A 23283-nucleotide genomic window follows, 5' to 3' on the forward strand; every position below is an offset into this window, starting at 1 on the left:
AAAAATTAGTCACGAAGAGCACCTATTTGACAGCACAACTACCATGACATATATGGCCAGATATGGCACGCAGAAGGATTTCAAAAGTAAATGTCACCATTTTACGCAATCACAAAAATATTGTTGTCCCTGTTTTCAAATACACTTATCTGCTTAGAAAGAGTGAGACAGAACTATGTTGCATAGTTTGTTTCATATTTATATAACTATAGATACGTCAATATCAAAACGGCGTCTCCTTATAATTCTAAGCTCGATGGTTTCCTCAGAAAAGCTTTTCAACTAAAAAGGTTTTTAGCCATATTCAGTACTTCAAAGTAAACTAATGGTATTCTTTACATTATTATCTTTTTCATATTCTTGCCAAAAATAAAATAAAAGAGTTCCTAATCTTTCGTTTCTAACGTTATAATTGAGTGAGTAAATGTGAACCAAAATAAATACAAGCTTAAAGGTAAATGCCTCGACTGTTACTGAGAAATTCAAAAATAAAATGTTTTTATTTACATATATTTACTTAAATGCTGTTAACATTAGATATGATCATACTATCATTCGCGCTTATAACGTACCTCAAGGTATTTTAACTCACCCTAGCGGGGCTCAGCAGGGCCAAGATCTGCCGGGGCCGCGGAATTGTTCGAAAGAGTTACCGCGGCCCTGGTACATAGAAGGCCTATGACGGAACACGACGGTTTTTAGTCAGTAAGAGTCTGACACTCCCTCACCGCTGCTAACCCACAGCGAGAGGGGTCATTTGATGATTTTTGAAGTCGTTAAAAAAAGGTATTTTAACTCCGAAAATTCTTAAACTTCCTGACTGCCAATGACCCGTAAATTAATTTTGTTTACGTGGAAATCTGTCTGCGTGCCTCTTTATTTTAAAACATTAAGTTCTGAAATATTTGTATAAGTTTCCAAATATCACAACATTTCTTTAGAAAAGTTAACACTTAGTAGTAAACTGTTTGACTTGCGAACTATACCAAATTAAACGAAGTTAATGAATTATTTTGTATCAAACTTATACGTAACATTTGCCAGTATTTGTAAACGTTATATTCTTAGTATTGGGTTTCGGGCTGAGCAAGATTTTTTTGTTCTGTTTTTAACCCCCGACGCCACGACAAAGTTTAGTTTAGTCTGACATGCTTTAGTTGGTACTTATGTAGTGTTAAACGTTATTTTTTGTTCATAACAAACCGTTCATAGAATTACATGCACGAGTAAATATTATGTTTAACATAAACCCCCTTTTTACTTTGAATCGTCACCAGTCATAATTCATAATTATAATTTCCAACATTCCAGTTTCCCACGCAATTAATTTCGTATTTGCTTTCAGCGAAACAGACAATGAGCTGAAATGCAAATGTCGGATCAAACTTCCAACACGCGCTTGTCGCCTTATGAATATATCGCTCCAATCTGATTTATTTCAGATGGAATAATTGTATGAATATTTATGGTAACGTGAAAAATCTAAATTAGCTTCCCTTGTATTACATATTTTTATATAATAATATTCTTATATACCTTTACCTTGTGTGGGGTATCGGGTTGCCCAGGTAACTGGGTTGAGGAGGTCAGATAGGCAGCCGCTCCTTGTAAAACACTGGTACTCAGCTGCATCCGTATAGACTGAAAGGCGACCCCAACATAGTTGGGAAAAGGCTAGTCATCATCAGTGAATATCGACAGTAGTTGATATATAAAAGCACCTGTTCAAATGATACAATTCTACCATAGAATTATAGTTCAATTATAAAAATAATTGTTACAGTGGAAAGTTTCATTATCCAAGCAATAAAAAACACATTTTTCACAAAAAACATTTATTTTCCAATTAAGTTATACCTAAGTTTGTTGTACGTACAATTATATCACAAAAAACTGGTAAAGAATAGTTAGAAACTGACTTTACTTACAAGCTAAAAATTGTTTTGTAGAAAAGAGCTGGTTTGTTCCCACTAGTTCTACTATTTGAGGTGTAACAAAATAGTAGAACTAGTGGGAATTATGGAGTTTATTGGTATTCCCACTAGTTCCACTGAACATTGGCAGTAGAACTAATGGGACATAATTTTGTTCTACTAGACAGAAGAAGTACAGTTGACAGCCGATAGTTGTGATTTTTTTTAGAGCTCAAAATCGATAGCAGTCAGAATAACTTAAATTTTTTTCATTACTTTCAACAAAAATCTAATGTTTTTATTTATATAAGTACTAGGATAGCAGAAATGAAGAGGAGCTAGTTAATCTTTTTGTTCTTTTGATTTTTAAAAACCACCATTGTGGTGGTGTTTGACACATTGATTATAGTTCGGCCATTCAGAGAATGCGTTCCTGACACGTCGCGATTGAACTGACGACGTAACTACATTCATTGATTATTGATATAATAATGTTGTTTTAATGCTCCTCAATTGTTAAAACGGTAAACAACCAGCAAAAATATTTTTATCGTAACTGCAACGCCATTGCAAAGTTACGTCGTCAGTTCAATCGCGACGTGTCAGGAACGCATTCTCTGAATGGCCGAACTATAAAAAAAAACACACTAAAGTTAGTTTAGTTAAAAGGTTCTTCTAACCTACAGACAGACAGACATGTGTTGCTGGGGAGTTTGTTGCGCCACTTCTTCTTTCCAGCAAAAACACATAGGAAGTGGTGAAGGGTGGGCGTTTTGGGGGCTGTCTATTGTAAATTCCTGACGTTCAAAAAGTGCTGTCTTGCAGTCAAGTTTGAATAAATGATTTTTGATTTTTTGATTTTGATTTTTGATTTTGTTAGTTTGATGTGAGTGTTATGTTTGGAACTAACAGTCTTAATACAAAAGTTAAACATCTGTTGAACATTTGTCTAAAAATAGTGTGGCTACAAAAGGGACCTTAGTTCAACGTCGTTTGACATTTTTAGACAAGTGTTCAACAGACTATTAAAAGTTTTTGTGGTTCGACGGTAAATGTCCGAATTATTTTGTAATTTTTTAAGTGTGTTTTTTAAAACGATTATTTTTGTTTGATACTAGCTTCTGCCAGCGGTTTCACCCGCATCCTGTGGGAACTACTTCCCGTACCGGGATAAAAAGTAGCCTATAGCCTTCCTCGATAAATGGGCTATCTAACACTGAAAGAAATTTTCAAATCGGACCAGTAGTTCCTGAGATTAGCGCGTTCAAACAAACAAACAAACTCTTCAGCTTTATAATATTAGTATAGATTTTTTTGCCTAAATCATAGGGCTGCAGTTCAAATAGCCAGTCTCTTCAAAGTTATTTTTGCGTTATTGTATACTTACATTCCTATTCAATGTGTATTATTTGTGTATTATTATAAACAATGTCTTTTAATTAGCATTAGCAGTGTTGTAGATAAATATCAATGTCTGATTTTAAACACCACCTAGCTCCTCTTCATTTCTGCTGTCCTAGTACTTTTATAAAGAAAAACATTTATTTTTTGTTGAAATTCATGAAAAAAATCTAAGTTATTCCGACTGCTATCGATTTTGAGCTCTGATAAAAATCACAACTACAGATAAACACGGGCCACGGACACGGCGAGATGTCACCCAGGCGCGTCGACTGTACTTCTTCTATCTAGTAGAACAAAATGTCCCATTAGTTCTACTGCAAATGTTCAGTGGAACTAGTGGGAATACCAATAAAAACCATAATTCCCACTAGTTCTACTATTTTGTTACACCTCAATTAGTAGAACTAGTGGGAAAAAAAGTTCCCACTAGTTCTACGGTAGAACTAAGCAGTAGAACTAGTGGGAACAAACCACTAGACAATTTTTACAGTAAAACTCTGTATATTTCTACTGAAAGTGAAAAAAAAAGTTGCAATAACCAGCTGCCGGTAGTTTTCTCTGAAATAATTTGAAAAAATAAGGCTTACTTACATTAGATATATATTATGTATTTTATCTAATACAGGCATTCATTTTATCGCTTTACACGTGGACGTACGAAATTCCTTGAAAAAATCTGAACGGAACGGATCACACACTACCATGGATTTCGGAATGTTGCAATTGTGTCTCATACACTGTTATTTTATATACTTTTACTGGCTCATGTCACATTATTTGAAAACATTCGCTGTAAACCTAGGTGAATAGATAGAATATCGACTTTTAGGTAGATAGCAGCAGGGAAAACGTTAGTGGCTAACAACTACTAGTTTAGGTTTTCCCTCTGCTTTTCCACTTTAATTAGAACAGCAAGGCCTTGTTATGCTTGTTACCACATCAAACTACATTACTCTTGTACATATTTATTAATCTCAGAATTGTAGGAGTCCAATAAGACCCTGAGCGTTCATGTTCAACTAACAAGACCTTAATTTTAACGTCCCAACACTTTATGCACGCCATGGTAGTGTGTAATCCCTCACCTATATCACTTATAAATCTATCTACGAATAAATTTCACATAGACGGGCTCAGCCGGCCGAATCAGCATGTCTGCTAACAACGCCGGCCGTGCACCCTTCACGCGCGGCTGCAGCTTGAAGTTACGACAAATTCCACTCAGCACACATTTCATTTCTAGCATGGCAAACCTTTGACCTGGAAAAGAAATCTCACAATAGAAAAAACGCAATGGATAGCTTGCTTGTCTAAAATGTCAATATGTTGACAGATATTGACAGCAACTAGTGTTCGTTTTGGCCAGTATCAGAGATATTCGTTTTCAAAGGTTGGCGTCGTAAAATGCGTTTTTGATTTTTTTTTTTAATATTTTGGGGTTGCCAACGTTTTTATTGGTTTACCTACTATATTGGTTTTCGAAGTTTACCTAAAATGCTGTAAAATATACTGAAGTTTTAAATTGTTTTGGGATATTGAAGCTATTTTTGAAATGAACATTCTGGAAGGTTCGGTTGAAGCTTGTAGTACTTAAGTACTTAACTAAGATAGACTTAGACCAGACTATAACAAGGTCCCGTTGACAAACTTTTAATTGCTAAAACTTCATAACTTGGGGGATGGTTTTTATTAAACTTTAACGCTTTTTTTTTTTCAGTGTAAGAATATTTAAGGTTCCATTTTTAAATACTTTTTGTATAGATTTGAGTTTCTTAGAAAAAAAATAAAACGATATTTTTTGCTAAGATTAATTTTGAATGTAGAAAATTATAACTCTAGAATAGTTTTAATCTTTCTGTAACACGAATTTCACCAACAGAAAACACGTAATTTCACACAGTGAAGTTTAAAGTTCAAACGCTTCAGGTATATATTGTTTTTTAATCTACAGAAAATACAGCAACCTATTTAAACAAATTACCGTTATTTTTCCAACGCTATTCAACTAAAATAAGATAAAACCGATACTTAGATGAAATAAAAAATACAGAAAGCTTTTTGGCAATACAGAGCTTTTGTTATTTTAACCAATGTTCTCCAATACAATTGGATCCCTTTTGTAATCTTGTACCTAATGGTTATTTTTTTGTATTTGTACCGCCTACTAATACAAGCATTTTATATGTTAACGTGACATTAATATCCCTAAAGCTGTAGGTTTGTTGAAAAGACAAATATTTTTTTGACAAAACAAAATATGTAAATGTCAATGAGATATAAATATTTTATTAATTTACATAATCCACGTTATTATAAAATCTTGTACTAAAAAGTACCGGCTTTAGTGTACTAGGTATCGTCTCGAACAAAGTTAGTGCTCTAAGCCTAGCATTAAGCCGAGTACTTTTTAAGACCACGTTTTATAATAAAGTGGAGTAGGTTTGAGACCTAGCTTTTAGTCTGTTAGAACCCAGGAGTCATTCATCAAACCCCTAGAATTATTTTATTTTTTCATTTCTCTCTATTCGACTTCTATTTGGCACAGACTCTGCTAAAGCGGAGAAGTTTTCAACAGCCAATAGCATTCCGGAAAATTCAAATTAAAATACGAACTCAAAATTGGAAAGTTGACAAAAGTTGAGCAATCCTGATGGAATACATTTGGGCTTTATTTCCGTTGTTACATGTTACACGAGATATCTCAAAGTTAATCATTATTAAATATGAATTTAAATTGCTTGTTAGAGACTGATATAAGCCTCTGCCCACACGTTATAAAAATAACCTAAGGGTATTGGACGCAAAATGATATTTAAGTATTGTTTCATTTTCTATATCAAAAACAAAATATATTTTGTTAATTAGAAAATTAAAAAATATTTTATGAAAGCCAAATACCAGGTTATTATTCTCAGCACAAAGGTCAGGTTTTTTCATTGAAAAGAAATGCTCATCACCGTAGATATTATATTTTTTGATAATGTAATATTTTACAAAGTCACGACTTTTTCTTAGCATTCATCAGCAGCGAACTTTACCTCTACAATTACAGTATCATGGTTCAGATCAGATAGTCTGCCTTTTCAATACGTAACTTAAGTCAAACTTAGCCCCTAATAACATTTAATTTACTTACATTTTATTTTAGCCGTTTCACTTAGGTTCCGCTAGACAAGTGAAAAAGTAGCTTAAGGGTGACCGACAGTTGTCCCGATGGTTGGTTTTTTAAAGAAAATCTTGATTCCCATCCAAGTTTTTACTCGGTCTTGGCTAAATACCTGATCTTTGTAATGTGCTACCTTCTCAATACCTGATCTTTTTAATTTGTGTACTACCATTCATCTTCACACTGATTTATGATCCCATACCTAGGTATTACCGATAAACTTGAAATTTGCAGTGTGCTTTAATCTTTTTTCAATCGAAAGGCTACTTCAAACTGATACTTCTTTAGATTACCGCGTACCCAACCAAATTCTTGATCTTTATAATACAGATACATAAAAAATCTCACCTATACAATTCCTAGGACCAGCGCTGAACGGCACAAAGGCGTAAGGATGCATAGGTTCTCCGCTGAGGAACCGCTCAGGCTTGAAGGCCTCAGGGTCGGGGAACAGGTCAGCTCGACGGTGTAAGTCATAGATGTGGATGGATACTTCGGACCCTTTCTTTACTAGGAGATCATCTGGGGAAAGAAAATCATGTTATTGGTAAGAAGCTGGTGAAGAAAATTCAGTCAAAGCCGAACTATTGATTTCCGAAATAAGTTAGTGTCGAAGTCAACTGTAAAAATTCAGAATGACACCTGATCAAAAAGTAAATAAGATGGTTCAAATATAGGTAAGGTAATTAGCTGCTTCCTCTGGTTCCATCAATACCCGTAGGATATGTTTTACGCTTCCAGATAAAAAGTAGTCTGTGTCCTTTATCGGCTACCTGAGTGCCAGTTATTAAAATCGGTAATGCGTGGAATCCTTAGGTATAGAAAGACAGATCTGCTTTCGCATTTATGAGTAATATTACTGAGAAAATAAAGATTCTCTTAATGAATGTTTAAACATAATACCTAAAGGAAAAATAACCCCGTACCTCAAACAATTTCCATTACCAAAAGTTAGCCCCTGAATCAATCTTGAGAAAACTAGTGTTAGAAAAGCACAACCTAATGAAGAAATTAGGCAATCTCGGTTAATCAACTAATTCAGCTAAGACCAAGATAAAGCACCAATATTGACTAGACACTGAGTCATTGACCTTATTACACAGTTAGACAGACAAACAGAGTTATTTTGTAATCTAAGACACTCCCTCTCTATACAGGAAAACCGTTGTATGATAAATACGTTTTCGAAGGATAAATAAGAACTTAAGAAGTTTGTGAAGTAAATAAAGGGTGTAATATTTCAGCAGGAAAATTATTGTCAACTCAAAATATTTATACACGAAGTTTAGACCAGGAAATGATTTACAATCGAAATTTTAGCCGAATTTGAAACTGCCAAATTCGGCCGGCTTTGCAGTATTGGTAACTTCTCTCGATTTTACTTAGAGTTGAGATAAATTTTAATCGTCAAGGGGCCGTTAAAAAGATATTTGTGTACTTTATTTTATTTCAAAAGTGATTGCCACTTGTTCATCGAAATATAGGGTTGTCAGCCGATCTGCATAAATTGATACAGAGCTTCATTAGTTAAGTCCTATCTTCATCTATGATTAAGGTTTCTAATAATTGTACACTGTTTTAAAACAATAAAAGAATATCAACGATCTTATCACACGATAAACTTCAATTTTCTTCGTTCTTCAAAACCTCTTCGTTTTTGCGAACTCAGAAAAAAACTGAAACTTTTCGAAGTATGATTTAAATACCGTTTCGTAACAAAGATTTACACTGATTAAAATAGTTACCTATAACCATAACTTCACTTATGTTGTATGAACTAAAACAGTCTGAAAATATTAACAGTACCTACATGAGTCCATTGTCATCCCTGTGGTGACAAAGTAGCTATTAAATAAAATTGTCCAATCACATGAGATGAGTATACAAACTCTCCAGTGGGTTTTTTAGAGTTTTTACAAACATAGCAGAATGTCAGACTTCGTTATCACGTGTGTGTTTAATACCCATTCTATTCGTGTGAAAATGCAATTTACAATATGTTCAATTAATTTTTCAAATCAAAATGGAGAATTTTGATTTTCAAAGACGTCTTGGGAATTTTTCCATCGGCGCTTAAATTCTTAAAAGTAGCCTATATTTTATTCCGCCTATATGTATGTTAAGAACTTGACTCGGATAACTCTGAGCGCCCTCATCTATACATATAATAAAATGATAGGAAAGTCAAAACTGTACATTGAATATTTTAATACTTGGGGGGTGATTCATAATCGATTCTGAACCCAAATATGTAGTTTTTAGAATTTTTGTCTGTATGTCTGTATGTTTGTCCCGGATAAACTCAAAAAGTACTGCATGGATTTAAATCAAATTTTGCATGACTATTACCTGGGGGCCGGTTCAACACATAGGCTATATATTATCACGCTATCACCTACGGGGGTTGAGCAATGAATGATTAAATAAACGAAATTGGAAATTCTATATTGCACACGCAGACGAAGTCGCGGGCAACAGCTAGTACTTACTATAACTAAAAATTAAAAGCAGCCTACAAAGACAATGAGCAAGAACCAACATTTTTACACACACAAGTAAGGCTCACCCGCTTTTCTGAAAACCATTATAACCTCATTAAAACCACATTCGTTTTTAAAAAGCTTTCTAAAGTGTGCGACGCCTTTGCAGTAATAATTAACGTCAGAGTCCGTTCCTACTAACTAATTATGCTAAGCATTAGTCCTAATGTATGTCGGATCGCCTAAATTTTAATGTGATGCCACGTGAAAACCTCGTAAATGTATAACTTAGAAAGAAATAGGAAACGCTTTGCGAGAGTTTCTGTCTAGAAAAGCAATAAAATAAATTGGGGCTAGAATGCATTTCCGAGATTTCACTACGAGACAACGAAACATAGGTAAGTACTACAGATTAAGGGAAATAGCAAGTCAGCCCAAACTCCCAATCTCAAAAGTAATTCGGTTTCCTCTCGACCTAGATTTCTAACAAAAACAATATAAAGCTACCCCTCGTCATGCCGATATTTTGCTACAAAACTCCACTTATTATGAATACACTGCTGTCAAAGACTTAACATAATACCATTCCGTGCGAGTTGGGAGCGCAATGTATGTTAAATCATGCCATTTATCATTTCTGGTCCATCACGAGAGATTTGCATAATGGGTAGGTAGGTACATCCCTTAGAGTACTTAACCAACTAGAGATGAAATTGCTGTGCCTACCATAGGTGTACATACGAGAATATACATACTCGCATACATCTATGTAATATGTGATTAAAATTTATACTTGTGTTTGTCAATTTTGTCGTGTACGTGTATAACAAAGTGATCTAAAATGTGGAAATAAGCTAACACTATTTGCTGCTTTGATCCCTACGTTTCAATTGGCGTACTTTTTTGCATACATATTTGTGCTCATGGCAGTTCTTGTCGGTTATATGCTCTTAGGTACCTTATATAACATTTGATGACGCAAATCTCTCTCTTACTTTTGAAGATAAATTATTTTATTTAATAACGTAATGTCAATTTAGACTTTCGTGTATCTTATTATTTACTAGCTTCTGCCCGCGACTTCGTACGCGGATCCTGTCCCTTATGCCAGCGACTACGGGGTCAGCAAAATCAAAGATCTGAATAGTCTGATATTGAATTTTAAGGGCCCGTTGACTTGAAAACAACGGAATACGCATAACCATTAGAAACGTTCCATATATTTAATTTTTGTACTTTAACGGCAAAAGCACAGCAGACTAAACAAAACGCTGAGAACTGAACCGCAATAGACGTGACCATAGGGATAAAAGTAGTGATTCTAATTAGTCCGCATTTAAGTTGTGTGTGGCAAAAATATTACACGTATTATTACGTAAAAAAACATTAAATAGATGACAAAGTCGTGGTTATTTAGTGGAAGTCGTGGTGGTTTTGTGGGTAGAAAACCAATCTCTCAAGTATGAGCGTGCGTCTTTGATTCCAGGTCTGGCAAGTGCCTGCCAATGCAACTTTTCTAAGTTCGTATATACTTTCTACGTATATTTTGGATACCAATGACCGTTATTTGGAGGGGATGTTAAACTGTAGGTTCCGGCTGTCATTGAACATTCTTGGCAGTCGTTATGGGTAGTCAGAAGCCAGTAAGTCTTACCAAGGGGTGTTGGTTTGAGCGGGTAACCGGGTTGTGGAGGTCAGATAGGCAGTCGCTCCTTGTAAAACACTGGTACTCAGTTGCATCGTGACTGGAAGTCGACCCTAACATAATTGGGACAAAGGCTCTTGAGATAATAACGACAATAATAATGAGATATAGGCACCGCAGGACATCTGAGGCTGATGACGGGGAGTAGCGACCCCGCGGGGCTATATATACTGAGTTCTCCAGGGAGAGTATAATGTCCGGTCGGAGTGAACCATGACGGGGGTAGGTCTCACGCCTCTGGCTTGGCTTGGCCGTCCAGAGTGGAGTCGCTAGAGCAGGATTAGTAGCCCTGCTCGGAGGGTAGGTGCGTAATCTGCGTTTAAAGTCCGACGAGGTATCCTCACCCTTCAGCCGCTCATGTCCCTGTTGCCCTCTTGTTGCTATTCAGTGACTGGTTCCCGGGGGCCCAGTAAGTGAGGTGGCGAGTCTCCACCTGCCATTTTTACATGTACCTAATACATTGTCATCCACTAACATCCCATCACAATAGCCCAAGTAGTTTTCCTCCATAGTTAGCAATAGTTTGGCACAGAACCGGGGATTGTCTTTTTTTTAACGACGTCCACCGGGGATTGTCCTTGGGTTCATTTCTATAGTGTATAAAGGGATAATCGTCGGTGTTGTGTCACCATTTCATTAAAGTTGTCTCAAAAGGGCTTCAGCGTGTTGGCTTCGGCCCCACGTTTGCCTCCCAAAAATTCGGAACTCTGTAGTCCCGAGGTCTGAAGAGACATACAAAATAATAATGAGATATAATGCAACAAAGTCGGAGAGTGGGGGCTCGTGACGCCACGTCTAGGTATGTAAAATTTGTACTAAGTAGTGACTTAACACGAAATTCAAGCTTTGTTGTATCTTCGTTATTATTTGTTTGTGTGAGAGAGAAAAGAAAAATACGTGTCCATTATTTTAGGGTTATCTAAAAGACGGACTAATTACTTTTTTTGATTCACCATACCTATTTCATAACATTCATTTCTATACATTCCAAGTGTAGTATTGCTCTTGAAGTTCCACATCAGGTGTTCCAGATCTTCAATGTTTATACGTCAATAGAGAGTCCTTATCAGATAGAACCACTTTTGCTAAAACTTCATATCTTCATATGCTATAGTCTAGCTGGGCCCCTGGAGTTCCACATCAGGTGTTTTAGATCTTCAATTTGTATAAGTCAATAGAAAGTGCTTATCAAATTGAACAACTTTTGCTAAAACGTCATACCTGTATATGGTACAGAGAAGCTGGGCTCTTGGGGTTCCACATCAGGTGTTCCAGATCTTAAAATTTATTATCTCAGCTGAAAATGCTCATCACATGAAACAATTTTTGCTATGGCACCATTTTTGTATCTCTTATAGTTTTGTTGGTCTGTTGGAGTTCTGCATCAGGTCTTCAAGTTTCGAAGATAAATTATAGCCTATATGTTGACCAGGTTTAATACTGATACAACAAAGAAAAAATCATTGAAATCCGTTCAGTAGTTCGGAAGATTAGCGTGTACAAACAAACAGACATACAGACATACAGACATACAGACAAACAGACAGAATTTTTTTTTTGGATTTGTGCTCCATTACTGTTTCTAAACCCCGCCCAATTATTATTTTTTTAATATATTCAATGTACAGACACAGTTTTTTTACAGATTTATTATATGTATAGATGAGCGAGTTAACATCTTGAAATGTAAGGATTTTCGTGAAGAATACATCATGTTTGTTTCGGAAATTGTCTCACGCGAGTAATTTTTCCTGTAACTTGGGAGTTTTTCCTTACTTTGATCGAGTAAGAAAGATGAGGAAGAATTTATTTGTCCCTTGGGGTTATCCAATCAACGTTAAGCTATCCTTTTAGTAAGATTGGGCGAATTAATCATAATTCCTTCAGCTTCTCTTATGTAGGTAACTTAAACAAATTAAATAATACATAGGACGATTTTAACTAGGGCAAATTTTTTGTTATTTACAAATCAACCCTTATGTCAGACTACCTTTAGATAGATTTTCCATAATAAGTGTCTAATAATACTTCTTTTGCATCGGTCAGAACTTAACCAATACTGTCAAACTCATGCAGACACCATAACTAACACCCCTTTTTTTAGAATCACCTTCATTAACTCCACTGAAGAACTTCTTACATAAGCAGAAGTGAGTAAAAAACCCAAGAAAAGAGAATAAAATAGAAAAACATAAGGACGTTTATTTTTATCACGGATTTAGGAGGATTGCAGAAATATCATATTTTTGCTGAACACGTTTCGGGTGTTCCTTTATTGAAGACATTCCTCTTTATAAAAACTTTTTCTCGAATAGTTTTGATAGGACACTTTTGTGACACGAAGAATATGAGGAATTTAATGTTCAGCCATTAAATAAATGTTTTAAGCGATTAGTTGAAGCTAAAGTAATGATCGAATTTTTCACCTCTTTAAAGTGGAATGGCTGTAGAAACGCTGTTTCATTTTCATTTTATTTCAAAGTTAATATTGTAAGCTTTTTTTTTAATTCTAAAGTAAAATTAAATATTACAGATATGTTCGTCATAGTTCACATTGGAGTTAGTTTATGTTAATTTATGTTGTTAGTGCTTAAATTAACATAAATGCATGTTAGTGCATCGTCTTTAAAAGCAGCCTAATATTTCTTTACGATCTTAAATCTTCACCATTAATTTCTACAATAACTAATGTCCAAGATACACTGAGAAAATACATACAACTTAGTAAAATTCTATTAGCCTTTCCTGTTCTGTAATCGAACCACCTTCATACTTCAGAGGCAGATGCTTTAACCACTAAACCACCACAGCTACTATCATCTTTCAAAAAAAACTTACCCAACATGAAGTCCTCAGTAATCGCTCTCGCAATGAAAGGCACGCTGGGGTACAGCCTCAGGGTTTCCTTGATAACTGCCTCCAGATACTTCATGTCTGCCAGATCAGACATCGATGGTGTGCTCTCAGCATCAGGGAAGATCTTCTGGCATTCTTCGAATATACGGTCCTGGTGAAAAATATAAAATTAAAAAAACCCAGTCTAGCTAGCGGGCTCCGCGCCTTTATTATCTAGGAACTAACAAAAAACCACGTTGGTTATGGGCGCCTCCCTAATAAGATATGGTAAAAAATGGTAGCTATAAAAATAGATACCCAGGTGGTAGATGGACAAACGTACAGTTAAGTCTTAATAATACATATAATCCCATTCTATTTACTGGGTGACACGCGTGTTCCCTGCGATGCATAGAAACTTTTGTGAACAACATCTTGATATGCCTGTTAGGTAACTACGTTTATTCTATTTCCTTCCAAATAGGTTGTATAGATAACCATTCATCCCTTATCATAATTTTAATTGGGTCAGCGCAGCAGGTTTACTTCTTCCATACTTTTCTATCTGACGTGATCTTACTAGTGACATATCATAACTGTAACCATTCGAACTTCAATTATACTGAGCCCTTAATATTATCTCAACACATGTCAACCTCAAAAAGGATTTTCAGGGCAATTTGCCAACTTACAGCCAAAAAAGTGCGCAACATTTTGTTTAAAGAGCCATAAATTAGTTCGAACGATCCAAAGTTTTTTTGCGGATTTCAAAAAAGATACGGAAGGCAATAAAGTTGTAACTCAAGGCAAATGTTACGCAAGATTAGATTAACGGAACCCTTGCCGACGCTTGAAAGTATAAAAAACTTTTTAGAGGAACGTTGTAAAATTTTCTTAAACATTCCTAGAAAGTAAGAGATATGTAATCTTAACACTTATGTGGACTTATGTTGCCTTTAGTCCTAGGTCATCATAATCTGCTTAGCCTTAATCCAACTGCGTTGGGGTTGGCTTCCAGTCTTACCAGATTCAGTTGAGTACCAGTGTTTTACAAGGACCCTAGGTCAGTAGATCAATGAAGTCGTTATATGTTTACTAATTGTATATCTGCTACACCCCATCCCATGGATTCTACTCCGCGCACTCAGATAAAAAGTAGCCTCGAAAAATCTAATGTCACATTGAGCGAATTTCTCATGCAAGTTATTCCAAGACTCGCGCGTTAAAATAAAATAACTCTTTGGCTTTATAATATGTATTAGGTAGTTTGTGTTGGTCAAATCAAAAGCATAAGGGCTTATTACACTTGACTAAATTCAGTAGCCTAATTAGGTTTGTCTAATTAGGTTTCTAAATGATTGAATGAAACCTACCTTCCCAAATGCGATTACATTTGTCTGAATTTAGTGACTGAATCATTTATTCGACTGAATTTAGTCAAGTGTAATAAGCCCTTTACTACTAAGCGTAACCCAAGAAAAGAACATTTAAATCAGTTTTTATAGAGAATTAAGTTAATTAAGACCTGCGGAAATACATGGAAGGTTTTATTTCAGTTCCTGTAATTCCCTGAGGTCACTAGTCAAACGGCAAAAAATACCCACTTAAGCTAAAATTCACAGTCAACATAAACGTTTGTTTTTCTTAAAACAAATGATTACTAGGAATTTTCACGTTCCACTTTCAAAGTGAACAGTGGTTTTAAGAAAAGCTGACGTTTTTGCTGTCGGTTAGCTTAGGCCTTAGTGAAAAACAAAAACAAAAATTGGCGTGGCAATACTGAGGTCATAAAAACCTCGGACTCGCGCACGAATGGTTCCGTACCATTATTTATAAAATGAGCAAAAAAACACCTTTGTTGTATGGGAGCCCATCAAAATATTTATTTAATTCTAGTTTTCAATATTTGTTTGTTATAGCGGCAACAGAAATACATCATCTGTGAAAATTTCAACTCTCTAACTATCACGGTTCATGTGATACAGCCTGGTGACAGACCGACGGACGGACGGACAGAGGAGCGAAAACAATAGGGTCCCGTTTTACCTTTTGGGTACGGAACCCTAAAAACAACTTCAAAGGCATATTTCTACATGAAAAACATTCTGTGTTTTGTGAAAATAATTCGTAGAAACAGAGTTCAACTCAATTTATCCGTTTCTGGAACTATGTACGATACAAATGTTTTTTTTTTTTTTTGGCAGGGGGAAAATCCTCATGGACTTCCCTCCACCTGGGGTCGGTGGAGGGGGTGTGCCGGACTCTTACAAAAAACTCACCCAGTGTTGCCTTCTATTACCTATTGTCGAGGGCACGGGTATCGCCAAAGCATTCTTCTGCATCCCCGACAGGTATTGGCCCGCCAGATGTTCAAAGGCGGGCGACGTCACCCTCTGTGGCCGTCACCCAGCGGCCACAGCAAACTCCACTAAGAGAGGCGCGCGCAACACAACGCCACCGTCTCGAGGCCTGTTTCTGATCGGACGACAGACGCCCCTAGTCTGTCGCCCGCAGGCCGCGCCCTATGGTTGCCGGAGATCAGCCACCCTGCGACGCCCACCACGTCTGCTGCGGGCGGGGAGAGAGGAAGAGGCAGTTTCTCTCTCCCTTTCCGCCGCCTCCTTTAAAACCATCACATCCTCACAAAAGGAGGCGACGGCGTTCCACCCTTCTTCGCTGCCGACCATGCAGGACACGACAGCCGGCAGCGAAAGACTTCCCGCAGCATCTAATGCTGCCGCTAGGTCACGGCGCTGCGTTGCCCATGCTGGACATTCCACCAACGTGTGCAGCGCCGAGTCCTCGCTGCAGATCCCACAGTGGTGGCATTCGGGCGTGAGCTCCCAGCCTATGCGACACAGGAACTTTCCGAAACACCCATGTCCGGTAAGAACCTGTGTCAGGCGAAAGCTGAGGGCGCTGTGGCTTTTCTCCAGCCACTCCTTCATAACAGGCCTGACCGCCGCGACAACGGCGTGCCCTGCCGTGGGTCGCGCAAGTCGCTGCTCCCATTCCACCATTAACACCTGGCGGAGCTCTGCCCTGCGCGCCTCAACTTGTCGAGGCACGAGGCACTCACCCCGCTGCACTGCTTCCTCGCGCCATGTATAGAGTGCCGCGAGGACTTTCCCGTCTAGGTCCCATGGTGGGGATCCGGCTAGGAGGCATGCCGCTTCAAAGGAGATCGTACAGTATCCCCTTATGACCCTGATGGCCATCGCTCGCTGAGGTCTTCGCAGCACTGCAAGATTGCGGGCCGTCAGGGTGTTCGCCCACACTGGCGCGGCGTAGAGCGCCATCGCCCGCACGACCCCCATATAGAGCCTCCGGCAGGAGGTATTGGGTCCCCTGAGGTTGGGCAGCAGGCGTGTGAGCCTGAAGCTGCGGCCAACAATCGGGGAGCGAGACGTTGGAAATGCGGCCTGAAGTCCCACCAACTGTCGAGAACGAGACCGAGGTATTTCATCGTCGATTCGACAGCGATGGTGACCCCTCCTACTACGATGCTAGACCCCGGAGGTGGCTTCTTCCTCGGCCCATGGAAGCAGAGGGCCTCAGACTTGTGCAAGGCCACCTCGAGGCCAAGACGCCGAATCCTACCCACGACCTGCGCGACACTGGCTGTAGCCCGAATGGCCGCCTGTCGGTACGTCTTCCCACGTGCTGTTACTAGCGTGTCGTCAGCGTAGCATATCACGCTGACGCCGTGGAGAAGCGCACCGTATCCAATGTTCCACAGGAGAGGACCGAGAACCGACCCCTGAGGAACACCACACGTCATCTCTCGACGACCCCATCCTTCTCGACCCGGGTACACGACAGCTCTTTCGGACAAATAGGCCCCGATTATGCGACGGAGGTACCCTGGCACTCCATGATAACGGAGCGCCTCCTATAGGGTATTCCAGGGCAGGGTGTTGAACGCGTTGGCGATGTCGAGCGACACCGCCAAGACCACCTCGCCCCGGGCGACTGCTTCCTCCGCCAGGACCCTCTACGCGTCTACTGTTGAACGCCCCTTACGGAAACCATACTGGTTGTCCGGCCCCTCTCCGGTCATGTGCTGAATTAGGCGGTCGGCGATGATTCGCTCAAAGATTTTTCCCACCTCATTCAGCAACACAATGGGCCTGTAAGCAGATGGTGAGTCTGCGGGGCGTCCCTCCTTCTTGAGCAGGACCAGCTTTCCGATCTTCCACTGGTGGGGAAACTGACCCTGCTGCAGACAAGCGCAAGACATGACGCATGCGCTCAAGAGTCCACAAATGTTACTGGTTAAAATCTAACATGGTTTATCTACATTTCCTGGTAACAGACTGTCCGACTTCTAAACTAAATGTATGTAAAATTTTGGTTTATTTAAGCTTTGAATACCTTACTTTTCGCTTTTATGTCATGAGTTGTAATAAAATGAAGGCTAAAACATACAAACATCAGGATTGAGAAACTCTCTTTCTTTTTGGGATGTCGGTTATTTGAAATACCTATTTATGGCAAGCCTGAGCTAATCCTGGCTAGTTTTTGAGATATCTACGAATTGAAACCGCGATATCGTCTAATACAAACCTTGATCCAATAGATTGTTCGTGTAGAAGGTCGAGATGATCGTTTTCGTCATTAACTACAAGTGAGAGTTATAAATTCATCCCTCAACGATTAAATAAGTACTAAGTACCCAAAGTAACTAAGAAATATGTAGTTTATTTCGACTACACTGAACAATTTATACACGTCAAGAACATCTAAACATGTAAGATCGTAGGCCAAGCAATACGTCTTGTTGGCTTAAGTAGGGTTTAAGTGAGACAAGTTAAGGCCTCGTTACACGAACTGGTTATAAAGCTACGTATAGGCCGTACCGTACGTTTAGGTTACGCGTACACACATTTTGTATATGAATGGAGTCGACACGCGAATTACAGGTACTGAACTCTATTGTTCGCTTTGCAAGCGAAAACGCCTCATTGATCTTGCTAGAAATCACATAGCGCAAATGCTATGAATGGGGTCTGATTTCCGAAATCGCGTTGTGAGTTTTAAAAATCTTTCACATAGCAGTCCATAGTCTGGAAGTTAGTGAGTGAACCCTTGCATCGGAGAACATGCAAATGTCGGTCCTGCGCGGCTGCGCCTGATCTTTCTCCGGTCATGTCGGATTGCCATAAGATTATAAGAGATTATCGGATTTATAAGAGTAAGGTAGCAGAGAGTGCACCTTTGTTTGTGCAAATGCTTCTGACTGTACTTGATACATCATGTCCTACGCAGCTGGCAGATCTCCTTAGAGAGAACTGCCACCATGAACAAAAATAGATATGGACTTCATTATTACCCGTCTACAACTACAAGTAGTAGGAAATGCCTAGTCTGTACTCAGCTTAAGATCTTTACCAGCTATCAATTTCCATTGCGCAAGTCAGTTGGGTTTTAGTTTCCGCGAAACAGGAGTCTTTAGAAATTCCAGGATAACGTACTTTTCGCCTTAGGGGTGTTTAAGGAGTTTAAGCAGGTATTTGATATTGTTTCATCCGGTTTGGATTTTGGCTTGTTATGAAAGCTTACTCATCATATTTCTGCCGTTATCACAATTTTATTTGGGGTCAACGCATCATGTTCTCTTCTTCCATACTCTTCTATCGGCCGTCATCTCACAAATATAGTTATCGGCATGAATCTTGAGCTCTGACCTACATCAGCGCAGAAGTGATTTATTCGCAAAGAACCAATCCCGAGTGACGGCTATGACGCGATGCACTGCGGGCCAATCACCGCTTTAGCCCGCCCCCGCGCCTCACTTCATACCAAAAAAGGGACCCAATAAATTACTTCTGCGCAGGTGAAGGTCAGAGCTCAAGATTCGTGCCGATAACTATAACAACTTTATTAATGTACGTGAGAAATGAATACTACTGGAGACATTGTAACTTACACGTGGACGCGACAATTAGATTGAGGGTTCGATATAGAACCTAGTTAATTACTAACCTGAACTAATGATGCTTTATTGTTAGGGCTCGAAGGACCAATGAAGCTGAATATTCAGTGGTATTATTAAGTTAAAGGAAGCCAAATACACCAAGTTATGTGTTTACCTTACGGTAGGATAGCAGAAACTTATCAAATCCACCTATGCTTGGTGAAAACAAACTGCCTAACAAATATAATTTCAGTTCAATGACTATTGAGTTAATTAACTTATTACCTACTCCATTTACATAATACATACAGTCCGCTTTGTTGTCAGCGGGAATCGTGTCCAAAAGTCCACATTGCCACGCTGTATGGTATGGTTATTTATTTATGTAGTGAGCCAAATAAAAATTATTTGTGGCGTGCACTTGGAGAGGCCTATGTCCAGCAGTGGACTGCGATAGGCTGATGATGATGATGATGAACCAAATAAATAAACAATCAAGTAAAGTCTTACCTGCACTTCCTCATGGTCTGCTATCAGCATCAGGCCAAGAACTATCGCCATTGCTGTCGTGTCGTGTCCCTGAAAGTATACACCTTCATCAGTTAAAATAGAAAAACCGGCCAAGTGCGAGTCGGACTCGCGCACGAAGGGTGCAGTACCAGAGCAAAAATATCACGTATGTTATATGGGAGCCCCCTAAAATATTTTTATTTGATTCTAGTTTTCAGTATTTGTTGTCATAGCGGCAACAGAAATACATCATCTGTGAAAATTTCAACTTTCTAACTATCACGGTTCATGAGATACAGCCTGGTGATAGACGGACGGACGAACGGACGGACAGACAGAGGAGCGAAAACAATAGGGTCCCGTTTTACCCTTTGGGTGCGGAACCCTAAAAGATAATGTATGCGTTACTATTATAATAATACTCGTGTTTAAGCCTGTAATTTCTGGATAGTAAGTCTGCCATTGACTGTGTGTAAACAGACTGAATCGAGGTAGCAACAAGTGCTGAATATAATAAGATTTTTTGAAGAACCAAATTATTGAAATAAATCACTTAAAATCCCTTTTTTACTAGGACACATAATGTATATTGGATTTTTGCTATCTAAATACGGATAAAGAGAAAGTATACATTTAAAGAAGACAAGGTCTCATTATACAAATCCTTTGAACTTAGCAAACGCGAGCGATTATCCATCACTTTGAATAATCAGTTCTCATAAAATCGAAATTCTTTGTAAAAGTAAAACCCTATTTTTATAAAAGATTACTAATTCACTAATTCCCTAATTGCACTAATTCCCCAGTTTCCAGATTGTGTAGGCTTTTTAATAAATTTGACTGTAAGCTAGATATGTTTGGTGCTTCCCTTATTGCATACAGGAACCAAGTCCATAAGATCAGCACATAACAGTATAAGTTGTAGGTATTATACTGGCTTTGTAAAATATATGAAAGTGTAGGTAATAAATAGGAAAAACCATTTGTTAAAAGGCATGATACTATTTTTAACCCCCGACGCAAAAACGACGGGGTGTTATAAGTTTGACGTGTCTGTGTGTGTGTGTGTGTGTGTGTGTGTGTGTGTGTGTGTATGTGGCATCGTAGCTCCCAAACGGATGATCCGATCGTAATGCGGTTTTTTTTGTTTGAAAGGAATGTCATTCGGGAGTGTTCTTAGCTATGTTTGGTGGAAATCGGTTCAGGTCTTCAAGGTCATCAGCTCGTTTGTTAGGTGTGATAGGAATGTTACACGCTCAGTTTACTTGCAAGCATATGTGGGATCTAAAATTTGAAATACTAATGTCTTCTGGAACCACTGAGCTGGTCTGCTGTTAGGACACGAAGATAGGAGACGTAACCCTGAACTGCCTTTTAGTAAACCCATCGAGTTTGGGCTCGTTTAATTTGTCTTAACTAGTTCATTTCATGTTTCTAATTGACGAGAACCTAATGCTGGAAATGGGATGTGGCGGATGAAACCCTAGAATGGTATATAACCCTGGATCACCAAAAGTTAATCTTTATTGTTTCTCACTCTGTGCAATTCTCCCAGAGCCAGTTTTTCATGAGGATTGTTAAACAGCTTACTTTGGCTGAGATCGCATATAGCGAACCCATCATAAAAAGAAGGAAAAATTAAGGAGCTCCTTTAAAAAACCATGAAATAAAATTAAATTATAAATTTAAAAAAACCCCCGACCCAAAAAAGTACGCAATTGTTATGACAAAATGTTATAAACGATAAACCCTATAAAAAGCAAAAAATAACTTTAAACACTACGTAAGTACCAATTAAAGCATGTCAGACTAAACAAAATTTTGACGTGTCGGGGGACCGCTCTAATTTATTAAAATAGTAGTTCACGTTTTTATCCTAGAATGGTTATGCGGATTTATACGTAAACACCTATCCCTATATAGACCAGAAATTATTATTCTATGATTCTATGCGACACATCTGTCATCATCAAAAATCTGCCATCCGAAAGCAAGACGAGTCGTTTCTGTATATAGAAAAAGCACGAAAAAACTGTGAAAGTCTGGAACGTATATAGAGACCTACAAAGGTTTACTCCATTTGGGAATAAAACTAACCTTGAGCTTATGATAGTATAGTCACGAGATTTTAATCACTACATTGTATAAAACAAAGTAGCTTTTTCTGTCCCTATATCCTTATATGCCCCTATGTCCCTATATCCCTTTGTACAATTAAATTTTCAAAACTACGCAACCGATTTGCCTGCGGTTTTCTTTAGTAGATAGAGTGATTAGAAAAAAAGGTTTATATGTATACGAACACACATTAAATAGTGGGGAAATACTGTAAAACCGTGCCAAGCCGGAGCGGGTCGCGAGTATTTAATTGGGGGTAAAGACTTACCTCAAACATGAAAGTATTAACTTCTTCTCTTATTCCTTCTAAATCAATTTCTCCTTTACTCTCCGCTTCCAACAGCAAATCCAGCATAGCTAATCTCTTCTTGCCTCCAACAGAATCTTCTTCTGTAAACTCACTCTGTCCTGGCTTCCAATTCTTCTTTCTTTCCATGATGACATCGTCAGCGAAGGAATGGACTTTTTCTAGACATTTCTGAAATCTTCTGCCGAGGGAGTGCATTTTGAAAAAGTATTCGTTGTGAAGCCAAACTCTTGTTAGACGGGCGAAGAGGAGGTTTCCTATCGATAAGATTGCACTCTTGTATTCTTGAGTTTTTGCTGATTTGTCGGAGTCTAGTTGGGTGCCCATTGCAGTTTCTGGAAAGAGAAATAGTTTTAGTGCCTTAAACTTTTTTGGACCCTGTAATAGAGGCAGCCCTTCTCATCCCAAGTTACACTAATTAATGTTGCTGCTTGTACTCCGAAGGTAGTGTTAAAAAAAATTGCTGCGGTTAAGGTAATAGTAGTAAGTTTAAAAGACGAACTCTGAAACATATCTCAAACATCTTAGTCACTTGTTCTTTTGTATTGAACTTCCTACCACAGAAGAAATGGCAAAATTAATGAAACCAGAATTTTCCGAGAGCAGATTTTGGAGTTTCTTTTTCTTTAATTTACCTAGATACATGCTGCGTATTTGACAGTTTATCTATATTGGAGAGAATCAAGTTACTTATTTGTGTCGGCCTTCATAACCCGGACTTAGATGTGGCTTTATGTAATCCTTGGGATATTTTGAGGGGCGACCAGAGACCGACGTTTTTGTCGGAATTACAGTGCTTAAAGAAACTCCCTAATCTAGAGAATTTGTAGGAAAAAATATCTGTAGAAAAGGTCAGAGCAGATGTTGGTAATAGGCAAGAATGTGTTGAATATTTTATATAGTACAACTAGATTAGTTAATATAAGTA

General features: G+C 38.2%; 1 protein-coding gene across 2 annotated transcripts in view; it reads right to left on the reverse strand.

The window, feature by feature from the left end:
* Nucleotides 1–3876: 3876 nt before the first annotated feature.
* LOC124636876 (cytochrome P450 4C1-like) overlaps nucleotides 3877–23283 on the reverse strand; it is a 53729-nt gene continuing 34322 nt past the window's right edge. For both annotated transcript variants that reach the window (XM_047173098.1, XM_047173099.1), the window contains exons 6-10: nucleotides 22317–22690; nucleotides 19931–19999; nucleotides 13507–13675; nucleotides 6832–7005; nucleotides 3877–4577 (exon numbers count right to left, since the gene is read on the reverse strand). In XM_047173098.1, coding sequence (XP_047029054.1) covers nucleotides 4420–4577; nucleotides 6832–7005; nucleotides 13507–13675; nucleotides 19931–19999; nucleotides 22317–22690 — 944 coding nt within the window. In that variant the 3' untranslated portion in view covers nucleotides 3877–4419. The remainder of the gene's footprint in view (nucleotides 4578–6831; nucleotides 7006–13506; nucleotides 13676–19930; nucleotides 20000–22316; nucleotides 22691–23283) is intronic.

This window comes from Helicoverpa zea, chromosome 15, assembly GCF_022581195.2.
Source record: "Helicoverpa zea isolate HzStark_Cry1AcR chromosome 15, ilHelZeax1.1, whole genome shotgun sequence".
NCBI classification, from domain to species: domain Eukaryota; kingdom Metazoa; phylum Arthropoda; class Insecta; order Lepidoptera; family Noctuidae; genus Helicoverpa; species Helicoverpa zea.